This window comes from Drosophila biarmipes, chromosome 2R, assembly GCF_025231255.1.
Source record: "Drosophila biarmipes strain raj3 chromosome 2R, RU_DBia_V1.1, whole genome shotgun sequence".
Lineage (NCBI taxonomy): Eukaryota > Metazoa > Arthropoda > Insecta > Diptera > Drosophilidae > Drosophila > Drosophila biarmipes.
Window position 1 is genome coordinate 19,096,875 of NC_066615.1, and position 21,626 is coordinate 19,118,500.

General features: G+C 45.3%; 4 protein-coding genes across 6 annotated transcripts; 1 reads left to right on the forward strand and 3 right to left on the reverse strand.

Moving 5' to 3' along the window:
- Window positions 1-92: 92 nt before the first annotated feature.
- Window positions 93-11,972, reverse strand: LOC108022622 (diuretic hormone receptor). Of its 3 annotated transcripts, none has more exons than XM_017091664.3 (12): window positions 11,595-11,972; window positions 4,452-4,814; window positions 2,742-2,859; window positions 2,485-2,686; window positions 2,331-2,427; window positions 2,184-2,277; window positions 1,969-2,129; window positions 1,803-1,913; window positions 1,550-1,735; window positions 1,367-1,491; window positions 1,108-1,158; window positions 93-601 (listed from the first exon to the last, which is right to left on the reverse strand). In XM_017091664.3, the coding sequence occupies exons 2-12, from the start codon at window positions 4,683-4,685 to the stop codon at window positions 505-507; spliced, it is 1,476 nt and encodes a 491-aa protein (XP_016947153.1). In that variant the 5' UTR covers window positions 4,686-4,814; window positions 11,595-11,972; the 3' UTR covers window positions 93-504. The 3 variants fall into 3 exon arrangements, with proteins under 3 accessions (XP_016947153.1, XP_016947155.1, XP_016947156.1); XM_017091666.3 differs by lacking the exon at window positions 93-601 and adding an exon at window positions 659-829; XM_017091667.3 differs by lacking the exons at window positions 93-601; window positions 1,108-1,158 and adding an exon at window positions 659-829.
- An 888-nt stretch (window positions 11,973-12,860) lies between these two features.
- Window positions 12,861-15,119, reverse strand: LOC108022192 (endothelin-converting enzyme 2). The gene has a single exon (XM_017091044.2). The coding sequence runs from the start codon at window positions 15,117-15,119 to the stop codon at window positions 13,236-13,238; it is 1,884 nt and encodes a 627-aa protein (XP_016946533.1). The 3' UTR covers window positions 12,861-13,235.
- A 199-nt stretch (window positions 15,120-15,318) lies between these two features.
- On the reverse strand, window positions 15,319-18,528 carry LOC108022949 (uncharacterized). Its single transcript, XM_017092165.2, has 3 exons — window positions 18,334-18,528; window positions 17,286-18,271; window positions 15,319-17,226 (listed from the first exon to the last, which is right to left on the reverse strand). Exons 1-3 carry the CDS (start codon window positions 18,428-18,430, stop codon window positions 15,490-15,492), a joined length of 2,820 nt encoding a protein of 939 aa, XP_016947654.1. The 5' UTR covers window positions 18,431-18,528; the 3' UTR covers window positions 15,319-15,489.
- Window positions 18,529-19,147: 619 nt separating this feature from the next.
- LOC108022705 (augmin complex subunit dgt5) lies at window positions 19,148-21,621 on the forward strand. The gene is made up of 5 exons (XM_017091779.2): window positions 19,148-19,322; window positions 19,389-19,666; window positions 19,731-20,946; window positions 21,014-21,201; window positions 21,267-21,621. The coding sequence occupies exons 1-5, from the start codon at window positions 19,228-19,230 to the stop codon at window positions 21,536-21,538; spliced, it is 2,049 nt and encodes a 682-aa protein (XP_016947268.1). The 5' UTR covers window positions 19,148-19,227; the 3' UTR covers window positions 21,539-21,621.
- The last annotated feature ends 5 nt before the right edge of the window (window positions 21,622-21,626 follow it).

Below are 21,626 nucleotides of genomic sequence, written 5' to 3' on the forward strand. Positions count from 1 at the left end.
TTTTATCTCTTTATTGAGTAGAATAGTTTCTTTTTCTGAATTATGTGGCAGGAAATCTAGAACCAGATGCCTTAGAAGAGGTGGCTTCAGAGGTGGGTTCTTTTTTGATGGTGAGTTTTTATGCAGTGGGCTACCGCTTTTATACGTTCTTTGCTTTCAGAAGGTCGTACAAATCTGCATGAGATGACCACGCCGTTAAATATTAAGAAGCTAACGCTGCTGGCACACTTTCTTACCAGTATTGGGAAAATTATCTTAAGCTGATCCGTAAATCAACGGAAATCTGAAGCTGTTCAATGTTCTTTTTAGTTCCATTTGATGACTGTCTGACATTGATTTACATCTTCTCCATTTTGTGCCTGCCAGTCAATATAGTCATAAACAAGGATAGGTACCGACTTTATCGAACCTACGACAGCGAAGACTTTTTTCTTTAGGCAGTTTGAGTAGCGGATCAAGCCAGATGAAATGAATTAAACAAATTCCCATCAGAAACCGAGAGGCCTAGACAAAGTCTGTAATATCGATGCTGTGGTAGCGTTGCAGAGATCCCAATCGCGTGTGTGGCGAAGGGCGCAGGCAGATCACACATTCCTCCGTGCTGAAAGTCAATTGTAATGAGTGATAGGATACACAAAGATAACTAAACAACGCGCTGTTCGTTTATAAAAAATATAATACTTTAATCTGAGCTCTTATGGTGTAACCTAACATGCAATACTTATGGACAAAGGGTATGCTATATGGGGGAAATCTCTGTGTCGTATACATGTTTGTGTGTGGTGTTCATTCATAGTGTCCGGTGGGTACAGGACTTGTTGATGTCAGTCTACAAAAAACGATAAGCAGAAAGGAGGAAACCCCAAATCAGAAAGGTACGAAAATAAATAAATGAGAACAAATAAGGTGCCCCAAGGGCAGACCATGCAAATAACATTTAAAAGTCCAGAGATCGTAGGAATGCAAGGTATTAGGCGGGAACCTTTAGTAGGACATGTGTGTTAGTACTTTAAGCGATACAGGTGCAATTAAGCTGGGAATTAGGTGTTTAAGGGGGCAATTTTAGGGAGGAAAGAAAGCATATACATGAGCTTTGCATATACGCACCGTAGACTTTCGGTTCGCGATCGCAGCGAGTAGTCTTTTGAGGCGCGATGCCTGAAATGGAAATTAATTGGTTAAATGACAACAACGACGACAACAGCGAACAACTACAATATAGTCATATAGCCACATCAACTAAATAGTGCAAAGAGGGTTAAGCCAATATGTCAAGAGCCAGGGTTATAGGGTCCAACAACAACAATGCGTTAGAATGCCAAATGAGTGCAGTCGCCTTCAATCATGATTGGTTAGCTTGGCCCACCTGCGATTCTTGATGGAGCTGTTGCGGTGGATGTTCCTGCTCTCGCGCCACCGTGTGAATCGATGCCTCAGCGTCTGACGAACCTCAGAGTTTAGGAAGCAGTAGAACAGAGCCACAAAGAAGCCCTTAAAAACAGGTGTTAATGGTTTAGGTTTATGGGTTGATAGCACAAAATATACATACCTGCGTGCTGAGCAGGAAGGCTCTTATGGCCTCGAAGAGATTACGGCTGATGCCCTGTTCCGGGCCGGTGAGCACCAGCAGATAGGTGATCCCAAAAAGCGGTATGAGCACAAGTAGCGCCTTAGAGGCCTTATAATACTGTCGCGTTTCCAGTGTGTGGGCAGAACGCAGTTTGGTTATGAGCACCTGTAAGATATGGAATAAGATCATTAAGATAGCTGGCCCCACACCTGGAAGTAAACTACGGACTCACCCACATGATGCGTATGAGGAACACTAGATTAACCAGCAGAGCCAGTGAGGCAGGTACCTTGAATATCCAGTCGATATGAGATTCACGCATCCATGTGCAATCGATTTCCAGCTAGGTGAGGTTTTAGTTTAGAAATAGTATTCCTCGGCCATTTCTCTTAGCTTACCCCATTGAAGTGCTCATTTTCGAGGTGCGGGGCAAACGCCTTGGCTATGGACCACACCAAAATGCATAAGGCTGGACAGCCCCAGCCTATCAGGGCGTATATAATAAAGCTAATATTATCGCTGGAGAATGTTTGCACCACCAGCGTGTACAGATAGAGGCCTGTAAAAAGGCGGGTGATAAAACAAATCGAATTGATACCGCCTTTGAACTTACCCTCCACAAACATCCAGAAAAAGTTGGTTAGGTAAAAGTATTGGAACATGATGACGAGCGTTATGCAGCCAGCCTGACTGGACTCTGTGGTGATCTGCGAGAATATTTGTTTAGGGAAAATCCTATCTACTATAGAATTTCGCATACCACTTGGAGGAACAATGTGAGTATCCACAGGAGGGCTGAGGTGATGTAGGTGAGGAACAGATTCGCATGAATGGTGTTTCGCAGGCAACGCAGATCTCTGTGGATGTTCAAATTGGGAACTTAGATAGGATTTATAAGTACGAAGTAAACCTACTTAAAGCTGAGGAATATGATGAGGGCCACCACCAAGGTGGCGAAGCTGAGGAAGTAACCACAGGCATATATGATGGCCGGCAGTTCGACGTTGGGCGAGAAGTCCGGTACCAGGGGTATGGAACCCGAGTTCTGATGACAGCGGTCGTAGTCCGAGTAGTGATCCCAGGTTCCGTTCGGAAAACAAAAGCGAGTAGCATTATCTAGGGTAAAGTACATTTATAATTAAAGATACTTTATGGAATCCCGGACACCCACCTGTGGTGTCGTAGTGAATGCCCTTGAATTCCTCGATGCAGGGCAGAACAGCCAGGCTGCCGGCATTTGTGCGCGGCCAGCACAGCACCGAATCGAACGAGCTGGGACATTGTAAAATCTGTAAAAACAACAATCGATTTCAGTCTTTGAATACACAGAGATTGGCAAAGAAAACATAGTTTGGGAAGCCTCGGATAAACATTTACAGGCAGTAATTAAGTTTCCCTTCTCGACTGGCTCTCTGGGAACGAACCTGACCTAACCCACAGCCCATTAAATCAGAGTACGCCAGATTTATGGGCCAAAACTGACACAATATCATCGTGCCTTCATCTTGGGTCCCGAACGTTTATGGCCCGTGACGCATGACGTATGAATGTATAGTAGGTTTCCTTTTAATCAATTGAATTTCCAAATTCTATACACATACACAGCGTGTGCAATTTATCGGTGCGTTAGCAAAAAAAAAGAATCACCAGCGGGTTGGCTACCGTGGCTTTATTTATATATTTGCAATGGCGTGCTAAACAATTTCATACCGACACGGATACACAAAGTGTGTGTATATTAATGTTAAGTATACGACCCGGCGACTGTTTACCCAGTCCAGTTAGTACCGCCAAATTAATCGCGGCAGGCGATGGCCGCGGTGTTGGAAACAGAGCTTCCAATGATATTTTTATTGCCCTATCAGGTGACGCCGAAAACCCGAGACTGATCGAAATTGTCAATTCTTTTATGGCTTTCCCTGATAAGCCTAAGCTTTTGTGACAGCTAATGCGATCGGACTTAGCCACGCGACAAGAAATGGGATGACAACAAATAAGTCAAACACGTTTGGGAACTCCGCCAATATTTGCCTTTGCACTTCGCGTTCATTAGACTCCGTTTGGTCACAATCATGAGACACATTTTATGGCATTTCCGTGGAATAACGCCTTGGATTTCGGTGTCTCGCCCCTTTGATCGTGCATCCGAGGTATACGAAAGCGTTCAAATGCAGCCTCAAGTGGGTTTCCTTGGGCCTCGTTTTGTTTACAGTCAAGGGGAACACGTAAATAAATATCTGCTGCATTTTCCGGAAATAAAATGCAAAAATATTTTCAGACAAAATCAAATCTGGCAACTGATTTTCCATATTTTACTTAAAATGGCAAAGATTGGCATGTGGATGGATTGGAGGCAATTAGTTTGGGAAGGAGATTGGACCAATTAACGAAGACGATTAATTGGGGATTTTTTTAATGGAAATAAATTCTTTCTCCAAACAATGGCTAATTAAAGAATCTATATAGGTTGATCGTTTATTTTTTTAAGTGCCATAAAAAGACGTTGATTATTCGGTTAAGAGTGAGGAATTGTTGTAAACATTAAGCATCGCTAGACACTCTAATCATCACTGTGGAATTTAAATATAAATATGTCTAAATATATCTCAAAGATATTAAAACCTTTAATAAATTCTCTTTTCTCTTTAAAAGTATATTAAGCTATTCTGAATGCTAGTAATGACATATCCAAGTGTAATCAAGCACATTACAAGGTTTAGTGGGGCGTTAAATGACTAAGTTAGTGGATCGACAAACACGACGACTGCTAATTAGTACTAAATATTCTATTGACGGAATGACCTGGTAAGTGGAGTACTCAGGAATTAATGCCCCACCAGAGGGCAACCACCGACCACAGACCCAGTACCGGGACACTCACCCGCTTGCCACCAGCGGCCAGGGCCTCCGCCTCCAGGTCCTCCCGCTGCTGCTGCTGCAGACACTCCTGCGTGCGGTTGCGCAGCTGCCCCCCACTGCTCCCCTGTTGGGCGCCAATTAGGGCGCTGGCCCGCTGCAGCATGTCCACCGAGAAGTTGGCGATGACCTTGGCCAGGTCCTCCTGCGAGGCGTCGTCCAGGCTGTCGACCAGGGCCCTCAAATCGTCGTCTGCCATGTGCCCGGAGCCGGGTGGTGCAATATGGATGACAGCAGGAACCTGTCAGCGAGGCGTCTCCGCTCCTGAACTCTGGCACTCCACGGGCACTTTCTCTCTCCTCGCCGTGCGATGCGCAATTAAACGAATCTGCGCAAATAGTCCCAGTGTGGGTGCAAAAAAGAAAGAAGCATTCTTTATCAGTTCAAGCAACGAGTCTTGGCCACCGAAAAAACCAGCACAAATCAGATTCCAAACCCAGGAGCCCACAGCCAAGTACCCAGACCCAAGAGCAGCCTCCGCTGGCTCATATATAAAGATGTAGATATGCTATATATTATAAAAACCATTTATTTGCCTGCTGGTTAAATATTTTGGTTGCCGTGACTCAACAGAACAGCCAGAAGGCCAGAGCTCAAGGGTCCATATTGTGTTGATTGAGGAGTATAAATAAAGCATCCCATCCCAGGGTGTATTTGCGAACTATGTAGTTGATCGATTTCGGAAAAACACTCTCCATTTCCGCGAAGGTGAGTTGTTTTCGTCTTTTATGTTAATGTATACAAATTATAAGAAAAAAATCTGTTCAAATAATACATGAGAAAATCACGTGCCTGTGAGGGGCTGCTTTATGGGAGTGGGTTCAGATTAAATGTAGATAGCTGTGGCACAATCTTTATGGACAGCGCAGTGGGTTTTTCGATGGGTAGCCGAAAAGGGCGGCGGCGAAGTGGAATGGAAATACTTTTCCACGCCAAAAGCCGCCTAATTGAACGATTTATAGGGGGTGCATGGAGTGAAAAGAGCTCCAGACCGTCTGTCATTATATTTGGGCCGCACACCCCGCCTGCAGGGTCGTCCAGCCCTATTAGATCCCCATTAGCTGTAATAACTCTGGCCCGCTCGATAATGTGTGCTGTAAGCTGTCGTAATGGAGATTGCACGACAGAGATAAGCACTCCGATTCACACGGGTAAGAACGGGTTTTGAAATCCATTGGGGGATACTTAGAGTTGATAGTTCGAACTGTTATCCAGGCTATCATGCCATGATTACTCGGGAGACACAAGTTCTGGCGTTTAAAACTTTGAAAGTAAAGAGTTTTCAGAGAAATACGGGTTAATTACTTTATGGTGCACATAAAGGACCGGCTCACGCACAATCATTACATGCAACAATTAAGCAACAAAGTAATTAAACTAGTCCGACGCCCGTAACTTTATCTGGTAATTGAGGCAGGCGCGTCTGGGGGAGTCTGTGACAGATGTGTACGCCAGGTGCATGTGCCTTCCACCTGGCAACGTGCTCGGCACTGGGTAGAGATTTCATCCCCCTCTGAGTCCTCCGCCTCGCAGTGATTAAAACAAAGAGTGTCAAGTTATTTATTAATGAACAAATACCATGGCAGCGAGCTGTTCGCCGGGTCGCCGACTCATCACATCTCATTTCCCGGCACGACTCACGCACAAAGCCGTAACTTCAACCGCTTTAACTGCTCACTGACATGGCCAGGAGCTCTGTCAGTGTCAAGTTGGGGGCTGAGATGGGATGAGGCGAGAGATAGCACGGAGGCACTGGGTCCCTGCATATCTACATATGTTTGCGGGCCACGTCTGCCAGTGTCAGGGCTCGGTGTGCAGTCGGCTGGGCCATCTTGGCCATGTCCGGCCAGCTAATTACGTCCTATAAATAGCCTCCAACCACTTTGATCTCTGGCCCGGTGGAGGGGATATACGAGCACCAGCTGCACCTGCAACACGTTGCCAGCCGAGGAATCCGCCCAATAATTTAACGTGGGCGCTTCTCGGCTCCCTTGGGTTCAATCTCGCTTTCTCCGAAAAATGTTCTGCTTTATGACCTTTTAAATCACTCAAATGGGGAGGGAACAAACTGGAAATTGATAGCCCTTTTTGACTTTTTAATGAGGTACTACTTTCAACATAACATTTCTCGTAACCAGATTCTAGTTGCCTAAAATTATCTTAAACTGGTTTTAAATTTGTAAAAAATATAGGTTTAATAGGTCCAATTATTATAAGGTATTATATATAAGGTAATAGGTTTTTAGCTTGTTCTTTGCAAAATTATTGTAATTATAAATAGTAGCACAATTAAATTCTAAGCTGATGATGACAGTATTTATTTAAGGTAATTTATAAGAGGCTTGCACATTGCAAAACACTTCCTATTCTAGTATCAAGTTGGTAATTTTTTTAAAAATATAAAACTGTTTGATTTGTTTTGTAAAGATAGTTAGAAAAATATAGAAAATAATATATGGTTATTTTAAATATTTTAATTACTTAGGATTGTGAAATTAATTATTTCCATATTTCAGGGCATCAAAAAATATTCAATGAAAATAATACAAACGATTTAAGGAATTATTTTGAAATCCAAAAAGTAAACAAATGATTATTTGTTTTCTGTGTGCCCATTCAATTAAGATGAAACCAGATCCTGGCCATGGCCTTTCCACCTCCGCCTGCCCCATTACCAAGTTACCAAGTCCCTGCTCCCCTTCCGGTGCGCAAATATTTGCCTTCAATCCCGAAATGGCCAAACATCTGGCATAGAAGTCGTCATGCCACAATCTTAAGCCCCCCATCCAAAAAGAAGCAGCGATTTATTTATGGGCTTGGCAAACAAGCGCATTTTTTGGACGAGCGCGTGCTTGTGGTTATCACCCCGCGCTGATGATCATCGCCGAGATCATCGCAATAGCCAGCATCCGTGTCATCTGGAGCCAATGGAGGGGCGACTAATCTGGCCTCGAATGCGCCACAATTAGCCGCCCAGCGGCCAAATAAACATTTCAACTGTTTGACCAATGTAAATAATAATAGCCGCCGGTTGCAGATAAATCGTGGCCAAGTCGCGTTCTAACGCGGTGCAACAGGGCGTATGCCCAATTTTCGCTGGGCACTGCACACTGCTCTCCAGCTCGCTGTTCCACTGCCGCTCCGATGATTTATGGAGTGTCAAAACAAATGAAAATTAATTGGCAATCGGCATGTGGGCAATGGAAAGGCTAACGAAGACGGACATGCAATCCGAAACATGCGCGCTGGGCCGTCAAAATGGGCCGATTAATAACAAAAGCATTGCAATGGAACTGCAGGAATAGAAGTTGCCCAGACTGGGCATACGAATTCACCGAGACAATGTTGTGTCACCAAGTACGAGGAATCTTTAAATGTAATCAATAGATGAGCTATAAAATAATTTATGTTCTGCGACACAAAAAACATTGCATAATTCATTGCTTCCCCAATAAAAACATAATTACAATGTGAGGCAACGCATTTCCACATGCTTTTCTTAATGTGACAAGAAAATAATGAGTCATTGTTCTTTTCTCTAACAAATGATTTGCTCATAAATTTGATCTGTGAATAATTAATGAAATCATTGTCCTGAAAGGGAGGGAAATGTGTCAGCATAATTAAAAAACACGGATAAAAATATAAAATATAATCATAATCAAAACAAAATATTACTTTTATTATTAAAGTAGTTAAAATGTATTTTAAGTCTTTTTATTATCCATCAGTGCAACATTGTCAGCTTTTAAAAAAAAACATATCCTTAATAAATTAAGTGTCTCAAAGAACACAATGTAAAGGTGCTATATTATTTATTCAGGGTGTTTTATTAATTGTTATCCAATCCTTTCTAAGTGCAACCTTACAATATCTATAAATCAAATTAAATAAAAATAGTAAAAAAGGTTTTTTTTAACAAAAAAAATATCTATATTTAAATGATTGGTTCAAAGAACTCAATGCTATGCTATATTATTTTTTGAATGCACTTTTTGCCATACTACTATTATTCTGCATTCCTTTTCTGCAATGCATTTTCCTCAGTGCAACATGACATTATCTTGATACCAATTAAAATACTTTAGGCCAGCGCCAAATGACAGTGCGCTTCGTGATAAAAACCACGTAAATGTGCTGAAAAGCACGAGGGGCAATAAAAATGATGGGCCAGCAGGAAGGCAGCCGCTTTATGAATGAACGAGCCCGCCCAGCGAAGCGTGTAGAAGTCAGAGGTCACAAGTCGGCAAAGGCGACGGCGTCAGCTGGCGGACAAATCAAATCGAATCGAGGCGAATCGCATCGCATTGAATCGAGCAGAATTTAATCGAACCCAATGGATTGGCAGACGCAGTCAGGCGCTATCATATCGATATTTATGGTCTTGGCCGGCAGAGAGCGAATAAATAAACGGATTCCGGACATCGTCATACGCCTCGTCATCCTTATCCTCTTGACCATCGCCCCGTGAAACGGTGCGTTCTCTGGCCAAGCAAAACAAACACACACACACAGATGCGGGGAAAGTTTACAAATTAAAAGAAAATTGAAACGAAACCAAACACAAGACCTGGGTGCACATGGCGTATGAGCAACGGGGACCAATATCAAGCATACGCCGCGTTGCCAGACGACTTCGCCTCACATGCCTGCTAATTTTATTGGCTTACAACGGCATAAGAAATTCTCAAGTTGCTTTGAACTCGCAGGCGGCTTAGGATTGCAAGGCGACCTTTAAGGAATCGCAAAGTTGTTTTATGCGCCCTGCCCGAAACAGAAAGTTGAATAAGAAAGTAGGAATACAAGAAAAATATTTCCTTCTCCATTTGCAATTTTCACACAAGTTTGGCAACGGAGCTGCGGGCATTTTATTGCCTGTTGCACGGGGCGGAGAGCAAAAGGAGCCCGGAGTCATGGAGATATATCCGAACACGTGCATAATAATGCCACCCACCCACGCCCAGCTACATAAACATGATGTAATTTTAAAATTTCATGAGTTCATGCAAAGTTTGTTTTATCTGTTTTATGGATGTGGCGCTTCAGGTGCTCTGGATGCAGAAGGGGTAGATGGGAAGAGATACAGGTGGCAGTGTAGCCAGCTTCATGGAGAACAAAATACGAGCAGCTGCTATGGGGGAGCAATCAATACTTATTAGAAAATTCAATTAGCTAACTGCGGGAGGGAGAAAACACTTTGCAAGTAGTGGCTGCTTGCGGGGAAACGTGGAGAAAAATATCTTAAAAGTTATGGATTTGTATAATTAATCAGCAGAGTTATGTGGGCGGTATTAAGTGGTTACAGAAAGTAAAAAATATTTTTTATGATTTGTGTTGCTTCTAATAATATTTGCAATGACACCAATAGCACATAAATGTAGCTTTCTGAAAATGTTTTGGGTTTATATTGAAAATACCATACTTTAGCCACAAAAGTTGAGCCAACACTTAATAAAGAAAGTGTTTGTGCAATGATACAGATTTTATTTGGTATGCAAACAGCTAAAATCAATTCCATTCACTTTGGCTATAACCACACCATTTGTTTGTTCCTGTGTAAAAGCTTGGAAGACTGGAGGGGTAAATTGACGAAAAGGGCAAAGGACAAAGTCAGCCTCTTCCAAACACAGAAAGTGCATTTGGAGTCAGTAGATCGCATAAAAGCCACTCGAAATTGGCGTACTTACACTCGAAAGCCATTTGCTAATTTTAGCCCACCCCCCGGCAGCAGTTTTCCCGCACTCGCAACACATTTCCCGCTTGTTTCGCCTTCTTACAATCGAGTATAATTAAATTTTCGTATTTACTTAACAATCCATATTCGAGAGTCGCAAACAATTTGCGCCCTGCTGAGGCCCGAGCCCGAGTCGGTGCTTTCGTACCCTGTTTACCTTTTCGGGGAGGGCGGCCTAATGAATGGGGGAGTGCGAGTGGAACTGGCGAATATAAAGGGTGAATTTTACAAATGTTTATCTTTGCCCAACAACAATACCGAGTGGGTGGGGGCGAGGTGCACCCGCATAAAATATGCATGAGAGCAGAATTTTGCAATGCAGTTCGGTGAAGGCGAGAGGAAGCCCATCCTGCCGGATAAGAATTAATTAAAAAATCCCAGTGCAGGATGCAGGAAGCAGGGGCAGGGCGTGGGCGGATGCAGAGGGGGTCTATAGCGAACAGGACATGGTGTCCCCGAGCACCTCGAGGCTCCTTTTAGCCGGATAAAGCCAGTCGTAAACATGCAAATGACGCAAAAGCATTTGCATATATGAGATAAAATCAGGGGGTCGAAACTACGGAAAAAATTCATAAGGAATCCGGGGAAATCCTAGACAGAACAAACTATTTTAGTATTTACCTTACACCTATAATAGTTGAGGATGTTCAAATGTGCCTAAATATATAAGGAATTTTTAGGAATTTTCGGAAAATAAGTAATGACAAATTAATTAGGTTCCAATAAATTTGGATTAAACGACACGTATAAAGCATTCAAACTCTATGGCATTTTTGGCAATTTTCCCCCTAAGAATTTGGCGATTGCCTTATATCTTAGCTCAGTTTTGCAAATTTCTCGCGCACTGTTTATTAAGGCAGTTTGTAAGTTTAATTTTCTCTGTGTATCATCAAAAAATATATATTTTTACCCCGGAGCAGCTCGGTAATTTGTTTTCGCCTTTTGTGAAGCTGGCAGCGGATAATCCGACGGCCATTGAGGCTAATCAGACGTTTATTCTTCAATTTAAAGTCTATTTGCGGACTTTTCCATTGTTTGCTAATGGGAGCAAGCTGCTAAGTGATCATCGCCACTTGGGCTTTGATTCGGCTGTGGATTTGGATTTGGAACCAGTGCGCTACCCCGTGGCGATTTGCTCCGAGGAATGTTTTTATGGCCCCGGCAGTCCGATATTTGCCCAAATCGTTATGCACCGGCCGCGGGATGGATCTTTTCGGGGTGGTGTTGGGGGCTGGGGTGAATGTTTGGAATCTGAAATCTGGGCTCTGGGGCTGTCGGGTCTTGGGGTCAGGGTCTCGGTCACGGCTGTGGTCCCACGCTCCCCCAGAGCTGGCTGGTGAGCTCTCGAGTTAGCACACCTCCTCCAGCACTCACATGGGGTTTTCTTTTTGCTTTTTTGCACCTCTTTTCTTGCTCAGAGCTTTAAACGTTTATCGCCTTTTTATCATTATCATTTATTTGTTTGCATTACTTAGCACACACGCACGATCGCGGTATGACACACTGTCGGGGACTCGGGAACACGTTTAATTATAGATGACATCGAATACTTCCCGAAAAAAAAAAAACAGACAGAAACACCAATCGCCCCGCAAGACTAACGACGAACAACAGAATTAAGCCGCCGGCGCTTGTTGTGATTTTTCGGTTTCGCGGAGGCTGGTTCCTTGATGCGAGATGGCGAGATTACGGGCCAAGATTACGGATAGACTGGTGCGGCTGGGCGACTCGGACACACGCGTCCAAAGGCGGCCAAAGACAGCGCCAAACTGCGGCCAACGGGGCGGATGAAAATGCGAGCTTTGCGGAAAAGCACACCCACACAGCCCCACGCCCAGGCACCCACACAGCCACACACCCACACACCCGCACAACCGCACACCGACACTACAACAATGCAGGATACAACACCAGTTGAGTCGGCTGCCGCAACAAGTAGAAAAGCTCGCGAGAGCCAGCGAGAGAGCCGCAGAGAGAGTGTGAGCGGGGGAGAGGGCGAAAGCTCCCGGTGAGACCGGCGTTTTTGCGGTATTTTGCATTCAATTGACGGTTGCAGCGATACTGCGATTGAGATTGTGACTGCGATGGTCTGTCAGCTGCAATTGACACTCAAGCTGAATGGGCCGCCAAATGGGTTTTGTCCACTTTCAACAGGAACAATACATCTAGTACCCTGGAGAGCGTAAACCCCTCAAGGGGATTTAAGCTAGCCATTAAACTGATTCAACTAACAGCTAGGGGCAGTTACAATTTTTGAGTTTACTCTAAGTACAAATCAGGATTACTATTACCTTTTCACCTTTTCTTATTCCTCATTGAAAGTACTAATTAGTTTTAAAGCATTTTAAAATTGTATTACTTAGTACAAATCAAGATTACTGTACAGAAAAAATTAAATCTTATTTCATGCTACTATCCGAGTTCTCCTTAGTACTGCCATTATCAACTTTTGCGTTACTAATTGAATATATTATTTATTTAGTTAGCATTAAATAAAAAAAGAATACAATAGAATTTAGTAGATACACATTAACATTACTATTCCGTATAAGAAATATCCCATAATTTCATTTCATAACTTTTTTTATATTTATTTATTATTGCTTATTCAAAATCTGAAATATATTTACAGCATAATTTTCAACAATTTCTATCTGCCCTTTAAAATATATTTTGTTTAGTATTTGTTAAACCCAAGTGCTAGCTGCAAGACAACCGCATTCCATGCTATTATCATAGGGTTCGAAAGTACTGCAATCATCACCATTTTTTAATGCTCATTTAAAATAATAAATATTTGTATATAATTTAAGCAATTAAAAAAGAGTTTAATATTTTTAAAATATTTATTGCAACCAAAAGATAAGAACTAGTACTCTTTAAGTACCCTGAACATTTTTGCTATCCTTCGTATTATAACGTTTTATTCTAGAACCAAATGCTTTGTAGAATCGAAATGCAAATTTCGAGGAATTCCCCATTTGAGCAACATACATTTAGTGTTACTTTTTATTGTTATGGATGCACGTTTGGGCGCCACATTTCGCAGGGGGGCAAGTGACTCTCCTCGCACTTGAAGTCGTAGGCAAACTGACGCAAGTTGCCAACGCTCACGTTCACACGCTCATCATCCCGATCGTGGGCGATCACCGGCGGCAGGGATCCGCAGAAGAACTGGGCGTAGCTCAGGTGGAACAGCTGTGGGGCGCTGAACTCCGCCTCAAAGGCGTACGGACGGTACTCAAACTTCCGGGAGTCATGATCCAAACCAAAGAAGGAGTCGTAGGCCAACTGCAGACCGTTAAGATCAGCCAGGCGTTCTTTTAAGGAAACATAGGGCTTCCTCTCCGCACACCTGATGGCATCCCGGAAGGCAGGCGACTCCCGGATCTGCAAGCCCACAGGGGACTCATTTCCGGCTGCATCGAAGAGTATGCCTTCCTGCTCGAAGGCGTGGTTCATCTCGTGGGCCAGTACAGCTCCCAGCAGACTCTGCTGGAAGACGCTGTGCTGGCGGTGATCGAACAAGGGCCATTGCAGGAACTCCATGGGCACGGTGATGGTGTTCCTTTCGTTTTCATAGAAAGGCGAAGTCCTGGCCTTCCTCACATTGTCGTTGACATAGTAGCGCTGCAGATCCAGTCTGGAGCCCGGGTTCGGCAGTCCCGCATGTTGGAGACGGGCTCGTAGGGCCAAGGCCTGAATGAGATTGCCATAGAAGTTTGACGTTGTAAAATTGGCACTCTCGTAATGGGTGTCGTAGAACTCTGGAGACTTCTCCTCTGGTAAATTGCCCACTTTCAGCTGCATTCCCTCCAACTTAGCTCTCACATAGGCCAGTTGCTGGGTCGTGAGCTGCAGGCGATTGGCCTCCAAATATTTGCCAAAGGTGGCCTTTACGTTCGCCAAGATCTCCATCAGCTGAAAGGTGTCCTTCTCCCGATTTTGGTACACAAACCGATCGTACATATAGTTCACACCCAGGGGGAGAAAAGCACGCATGTGGTGAATGCAGGTCTTTGGGTTTCGCTCCCTAGGTTGCGATTCCTCCAGGAGAACATAGAGGTGCAATCGCAAATACAGATGTTTTGCATTATAATCCTCAAAATCATGAAAGAACTGACTACTTTCGCGGATGTAGTCCCGATCACTGACCTCGAAACTCAAGTGATCGCACTCCTTAGAGGTGTTTTGGCCAGCCAAAAATTGATTACATAAGTGCCACCATGGAACATTGGGGATCTGTTGCCTGAGTTCACTATAAGTCCAGGTATACACAACCGGATTCTCTTCACGATATCTATCCCGCAGTTGCTGCAATTTCCTCACCAGTTTGACAACATTATGATTACGCAGCGACGTATTCAATTGCAGAAGCTGCAGCACGCGGAGGCTACTGTACCTGGTACTCGGGTCAGGCATCTGCAGCTGAATAACCTGGTGCATGGAGTCATTGTTGGCCACACCACTACGCTCATCAAATACTATCCTACAAAAGACGTGCTGTATGAAGTTTACAGGGTCCGTAGACCATTCTGTAACTTCCTCAGGAGCATGGGTTGCGTTCATCGTTCGCATATCCTCCGTACAGGCTTTGTAATATGATCGCATTTGTCCGATCAGTCGCGGTGCTTGGGTGTCGTTCTCTCCCAAGTGGCTCTCGAATAACTCAACCATGGCGCTCGCAAACTGATCCTCTACCCACTCAAAGTTGTCGACGTACTCCGAGGCATTGCCAAAGCCTCCGCAGGCGAAGTTCCAGAAATTCGAGCACGGTGATGTTGTTCTATTAAGATTCTTGCGAATCTGGTTTGCCGTAGTAAAGTTGATATCCACTTCCGCCTCAATAAAATGCAATGATGCCAATAGGCAAGAGCACAGCAAAAGTAGACTTCCCATTTTGGTTGTTCGATTTATACTGAGAATTAAATGAAACCACATATCGCAACGCAGGGCTGAGCTTGGACAGCTTTGCTCTGGCGAAAGAGCTTCGTGGCTGGAACTGATAACTCAAAGCTTCTCCTCTAAAATGTAGAACAATTACCGCGTTTTTTAATATACATCAGTCCCCTGTATAAGTACAAACCCGCTTTGTGAGTACATTAATCCGAGCTTAACGTTTATTGATTCTGATCGTTAGTTACAACACAATTGTAGATCAATTCTCAATCATTACCTAAGGTCGTTCGAAATATAAAACAGGTAATCTTGTCGGGACTACCCCAACAATCGGCTTACAGTCTACTTAACCAAACTGGACCTAAATCGTTCACTTCTTGAACTTTTGCTTCTTTCCCGCATTCGCATTCGCGCCCGTCTTGGACTTTTTCAGCTGCCCGATCTGCTTGGATTTCTGCTTCAGCTTGTTCTGCTTCTTGATGGGCTTTCCCTCAAGAATGGGCACTTCGTCGATATCTACTCGCGGAGCCTTGGCCAGTTTGGATGGCTTGGGCTTCGCCGGCTGTTCCCCTTTGGCCTGTGGTTTCGCTTTAGGTTCCTTTGCTGGCTGTTGCACCTTGGCCTGGGATTTTGCTTTGGGTTCCTTTGCTGGATGTTCAACCTTGGGCTGAGGTTTCGATTTTGGTTTCTTTGCTGGCTGTTCCACCTTGGCCTGGGGCTTCGATTTAGGTTCCTTTGCCGCTGGCTTGGCAGGAGAATCGATGCCGTTGGCCTTTGACTTCTGGCCCACTGGCTTGGCTGGAGAAGCGTTTCCATTTTCCTGCTTCTTTTTCTTAGCTAATTTAGCATCAGACTTGGAAGCTGGAGCGTTGCCATTGGGCTGGTTCTTCTTAGATGCTTTGGGTGGTGCCTCGGTTCCATTTGTTTTTTCCACTGACTCCTGGGATTTCTTCTCCTTCTCCACCGGCTTTTCAGGCTTTGGCTTCTTCGGTGCCTTCACGGGCGTCTCAAACACCTTGGCCACATACTTGGTCTTGCTCTCTTCCCGCTTCTTCTTCTTCAGCTCCTGCTCGATTTCGGTAAAACTGGGTTTGCCCGCTCGCTTTCCCAGCAGTTTCCGAGGACCCTTATCCTTTGCAGACTCCTCCTCAGGATCCGCAGCCTCCTCAGCCACTTCTGCTGGGGCTTCAGCCGCAATGGCCTCGTCCAGCTGCTTCTCATCCTCCTCCTGTTGCTCCTTGGTTATAGGTATGGTGTTGGAGAACTTCTTAAGCTTGGCCACGTAGAAACCGTCCATGTTGTGGGTGTGCGGATAGTAACGCTTCGTGAGGTTTAAGCTGGGATGGAACCGATGCTGCCGGAACTTTGTGAAGCCCTCAACGCCAAAGTCCAGACCAGTGGGCACTAGCTTGACGTTTCGCTTCTTCAACGCGTAGTCAATAACCCACTCGTTTTCCTCGGGAAGAACTGAGCAAGTGGAGTACACAATATAGCCGCCGGTCGAGGACTTCGCATCCGTACAATCGATGGCGGTAAGTAGAAGCTTCCTCTGCAGGTTGTAGCACCGCTGCACATCCACTTCCGACTTGGTGGTCTTGACACTGGGATCCTTAGAGACCACGCCAGTTCCTGTGCAGGGAGCATCCAATAGGACGCGATCGAAGCCAGTCATAATGTTCCGGAACTTTGTACCATCCTCGCAGCTAACCACTGCATTTACAATTCCCAGTCGATGGAAGTTGGCCACAATGGCCTTAATGCGATCCCTGTTGGAATCGTTGGCGAACAGCACACCGGTGTTCTTCATTATACTAGCGATATGGGATCCTTTGCCACCAGGGGCAGAGCACATGTCCAGGATGCGTTCGTTCTCCTGCGGCGCCAGGGCCATCACAGGCAGCAGAGACGAGGCTCCCTGGATCATGTAGTGACCGGCCAGATACTCGGGAGTGGCACCCAGCGGCACTTGCGAGTTAAAGACGACCAATCCAACCTTGGTCCACTTGCCCAAGGGATCCAAGTTTACGCCACGATTGATCAAGGCTCCCGCCAAATCCCGGCGACGTGTTTTTAGAGTATTGGTGCGAATGGTCAGTGGCCGAGCAATCTAAAAGCATTGGTTTTATTAATATAAATCCAGTAATATTTCCCAACAGGAATACTAACCTCAGAGGCCTCCAGATACTCCATGAGCTCAGTCAGCGGCAACATGTCCATCAGCTTTTCCATCAAAAACTCGTTGTAGCTGTAGTACAAGCATAGATCCCTACGCAGCAATTCAATGTACTCCGCGCGAGACCGATCCGGCTGGCGATACTTCTTAAAGTCGGATAGAACCAAACTGACGTCCTTGATGCGCTGCTGAACTTCCTGCAGGGTGAGGTCCTTTTCGGCCAGTTCCTCTTCGGTGGGCAGCTGGAACACGTCCTGCCGGTCAACAGTTTCCAACAACTCGTCCTCGGCCAACTGGGCTTCCTTGGCCTCGCGTTTTTTCAGCTTCTTGTTGGCGCGCTCAATGGGCAACTTGTCGTCATCATCTTCGTCTTCATCGTCGTCGTCCTCCTCCTCATCGCTGCCTGCCTCGGCATCATCTTCCTCGCCGGATATATCAAAGTCATCATCGGAGTTGGCCTCATCATCGTCCGAGAGATCGGCCAGCTTGCCAACTTGAGCGCCGTCATTATCGGAATCGTCTTCTTCCTCCTCTTCCTCGCCGGATTCTTCTGCCTCTAGACCATCCTCATCCTCGGAGTCGTCTTCCAGCTCATCTTGGGAGTCCTCCTCCAAGTCCTCATCCTCCTCCTCCTCTTCGGACTCGGTTTCTGCTTGCTTCACTGCCTTCTTCTGCATTTTAGGCTTCAGCCAGTCATCGTTATCATCTGTAAAGCCTTTGGGAGCCGCAGATTTCTGACTCTTGGGAGCTGGCACCAGCTGGGGCACCTCTTCATCGGAGGAGGCCTCCTGTTGCTCGATCTCGTCCTCCGGCTCGCTTTCGCTGTTGTACGCCGTCTTTCGCTTAACCGGTTGTGGCTGCTTTCCCTTGGCCCGTTTCTCTTGCAGCTTAGCCTTCTGGATTACCTTCTTCTGCTCACGCTTCACGGATCGCTGTTTCTGTCGGTGGGATAGCTTCTTTTCCTCCTCCTCCATGGGAGCTGTATGAAATATTTGAGATTAAGTCTTGGAATCGGTGGTTCAAATCTTCACCAGCACTTACCGAACGATTGTTTGCGAAAAACTGGTGCTCCCTGTTTGCGTGCCTTGCGGCCAGGACCCTTTTTCGGTTTCTCACTGTACTCAGCCTTGCGACCCATAGTTATAACTTAATTTATCCGGTTTTTTTGAGCAAAAATTAAAATAAAACGTGAGCACTTTGAGTTTGCTCCACGTGCGCCGCTCAAAAGTCAGCGGATATTTTTCAACACTGGTCACAACGAATCGGTTTGTACAGTGCTGTTACTTCCTAGCTATAAAATAGATAAATTATGAATGTTTATTTAATAATGCTGAATTTTCGAAAAATATTAAATTTGCAGTTAATTTAAGGTTATTTTTTTTATTTTAGAATACTACATTTTATTTAAAGGTTTGTATACATACAAAATTTAGTAATAAAATAGCTATAGCAAAAAATAGCTATTTTAGCTACTCTCACTCACACTAAGCGCTTTCCAGCCCTGGCAGAAACCAATAAATATTAAAATAATTGAATAGAATTGATAAAAACAATCCTTGCAGCTCTGGAATAAACTCATTGATTTTTTTATTTTTAACTTATCTTTGTTCAATTTTCACTCTGTGTAACAGAGATGATTTACACGTTAAAAAACTACAAACTGAGAATAAAGTTTGAAAAAAACCTTATTTGCAGTCAACAATAAAAATCTTATTTGCTTATTAATATAAAAAACATTAATTTTTATAAAGACCCCAAGGTCCTATAAATAACAGTAAAATGAGTTGACAATTTGAATTTAAGCGACCGTTATGGGAACTGCCAACCTGCTACTGTTCGCCGTGCATAGGCAACCCTGCCCGAGTTGTTTGTGTTGGTGAATGCTCGGTTTAAACACTTGCGCCTTTTTGCGAAAAATTCAATTTATTGCAAATCATGGCTTACCAGGAGAAAATAGCTGAATTCAAGAACTGGGCCACCAGCCTGGGATGTCCGCCAACTGAACTGCCTAACGACGATGTACTGAAGAGGTAAATTGGAATAACAATTGCTCAAACCAAAACTAACAATGGCCAAAATCGGCAATTTCTCGAAAGGATTTTCAAATCCGGCTCCAGTTCGCTTCTCCAGCAGCTGCAGTCCCGCATCCAGCCGGTGGAATATGTTCGGGAGGTGCGCGAGAACCTGCTGATTGCCCAAGTGGCCCGCCACAAGGACAAGATGGTGCCCCTAGTTTCCCGCAGTTTCCAGCCACCGGAGCTCCAGAGGTACCAAAAGATGCAGGAGCTCAAGAAGCACAAGGAAAAGGCCGATCTGCAACTTGCCGAGGCCAGGAAGGAGTACCAAAAACTAGCCGCCAGCATCAAGACCAAGAGTAAGTAAAGAAAACGCCGTTTAGGAGAGCACCCAGTTTATCCTCTGTCCCTAATCCCCCACAGACATTCAAACCATCAGTGCCGAGAACAGAAAGCAACTGCTCGAATCCAAATGCAATATCCTCGAGCTGAAGCTGGAAGCGCTGAACAAGAGCTACGATCAGGAGCTGCAGAACAAGGCCCAAATCCTGGCCACCACACCCGTTAAGCTGACTCCGAAGAATGCCAGCGAGGTGCAGGCCACCCGGGCCGTGGAGCAGGCTCTCAAGCAGCTGGAGACCTTCTACGGGATGTGCGATGAGGGCAACAGCTTGGCCGATGCCAAGCAGCGTCTGTGGGACGAAATGCGAAGCACCTTCGCCGACATTCCCAACTCAATGCTCCTGAACGTCATAATGAAGATCAAGGAGGAGCAGCTGCAGCACATAATGCACCTGAACGAAAGCAGGGAAAACAGAACCACCGCCAAGCCACCACTGAACAACTACGAAGTAAAGCTGCTAAAGACCAAGGCCGATATGCTGGGTCTGGCGGCCAAATACTTTGCCGCCCAAAAGGAGCTAGAGCAGAAGGAGGAGCGCTTCTGCCAGGACTACAGCGTCTTTGTGGACAAGCTGCAGACAAAGGTGTACAGCTTTAACGGCATCAGCTTGGGCGATGAAGAAAACGCCGACGAGCTGATCAGCGACTATCTGGTCCAGTATAACATGCGCAACTTCAATCGCGCCCAGAACGAGTTTCTGCGGGAGCAAATCGAGCTGTTGCGCCTGGAATTGGACGCAGGCGCCAGGCAATTGGAGAACCACGATCTCAAGCTAGGTTCTGTAAAGCAGGTGTACGGGGACATTAATGCCAGCATCAACCGCATTCAACAGGATATGGTCCAGCTTTCCCAGATCAAGGAGAAGATCCTCTTCTCGCGTAACATGATGAAGAACTTGCTGGACGACATGCAGGCGGCCACACAGAAGCAGAACGCCAAGTCCCAGCTGATGAGCACCAAGCTGAAGGTCAGCAACATGTCCATGCTTGGTGCGGAGAGCTTCTGCCTGGCCAACGACAGTGTGTTCTCCAGCACCAAAGTGGAGTTTGATGGAAACTGCAGCACAATGAACTCAACCATGCGTCGCAGTTTCGACAATAAAACATTGATGCCGGGCGGAGCCGGCTCCACCACCATGATGGCTGCCTCCGGCTCGACTGTTCCCTCGCATCTACTGGAACTGAATACCTTTTTGGAAATACCGCTGGAGAAATTGAGCTGTGTGCCACGCGCTTGGTGAGTCCATATCTCCCATTTACAAGGGTATTTTCAATTAATCAAGAGTTTGTGTTTTTTCTAACAGCTCCTTCCTGTTGTCGGCCAATCCGCTCATCATCGAGGCCCAGGAGCTGGCCTCCACCGTTCAACTGGCACCCGGCTATTTGCTAACACCCTTCGGCGCTCTGCAGGAAGTCCGCAAACGCATTTTGTGGGCGTCGGCAATTGCCGCACACACGACGGACTTGAAATTGAATTTGCAGCCGTTAATTGGTAAGCTCAGCTCAGACATTTTGTCTCATATCCGTCTGACTGCTAACAAATCTCCCTGCCCCCAGTTGATCCCCACGATTTGAGGCTGAAGGCGAATCGTCAGCACGAGGAAATTGACCAATTGCTGGACAATCTGATGGCCATTGGGGTGAAGACGCAGCTGCAGCTGGAAAAGGCCGAGCGCATCTACCACTTCCTGCTCGAGAATCCTCTGCGGCGCTATGTGCCCCCTGGTAAACGATACAACAACGGCAGCTATGCAGATTACGAGTCCGAGTTCAATCTCTATTATCGCATGGCCACCAATGGAGGTGCGATGAGGGCACCACCAAACTAAACCTGTTATTTATATTATGAATACTTCTTCGTTCTCATTTACCCACCTTTAAAACTAAATGAATTCCTTGTTAGAAACTGAAAGCGCA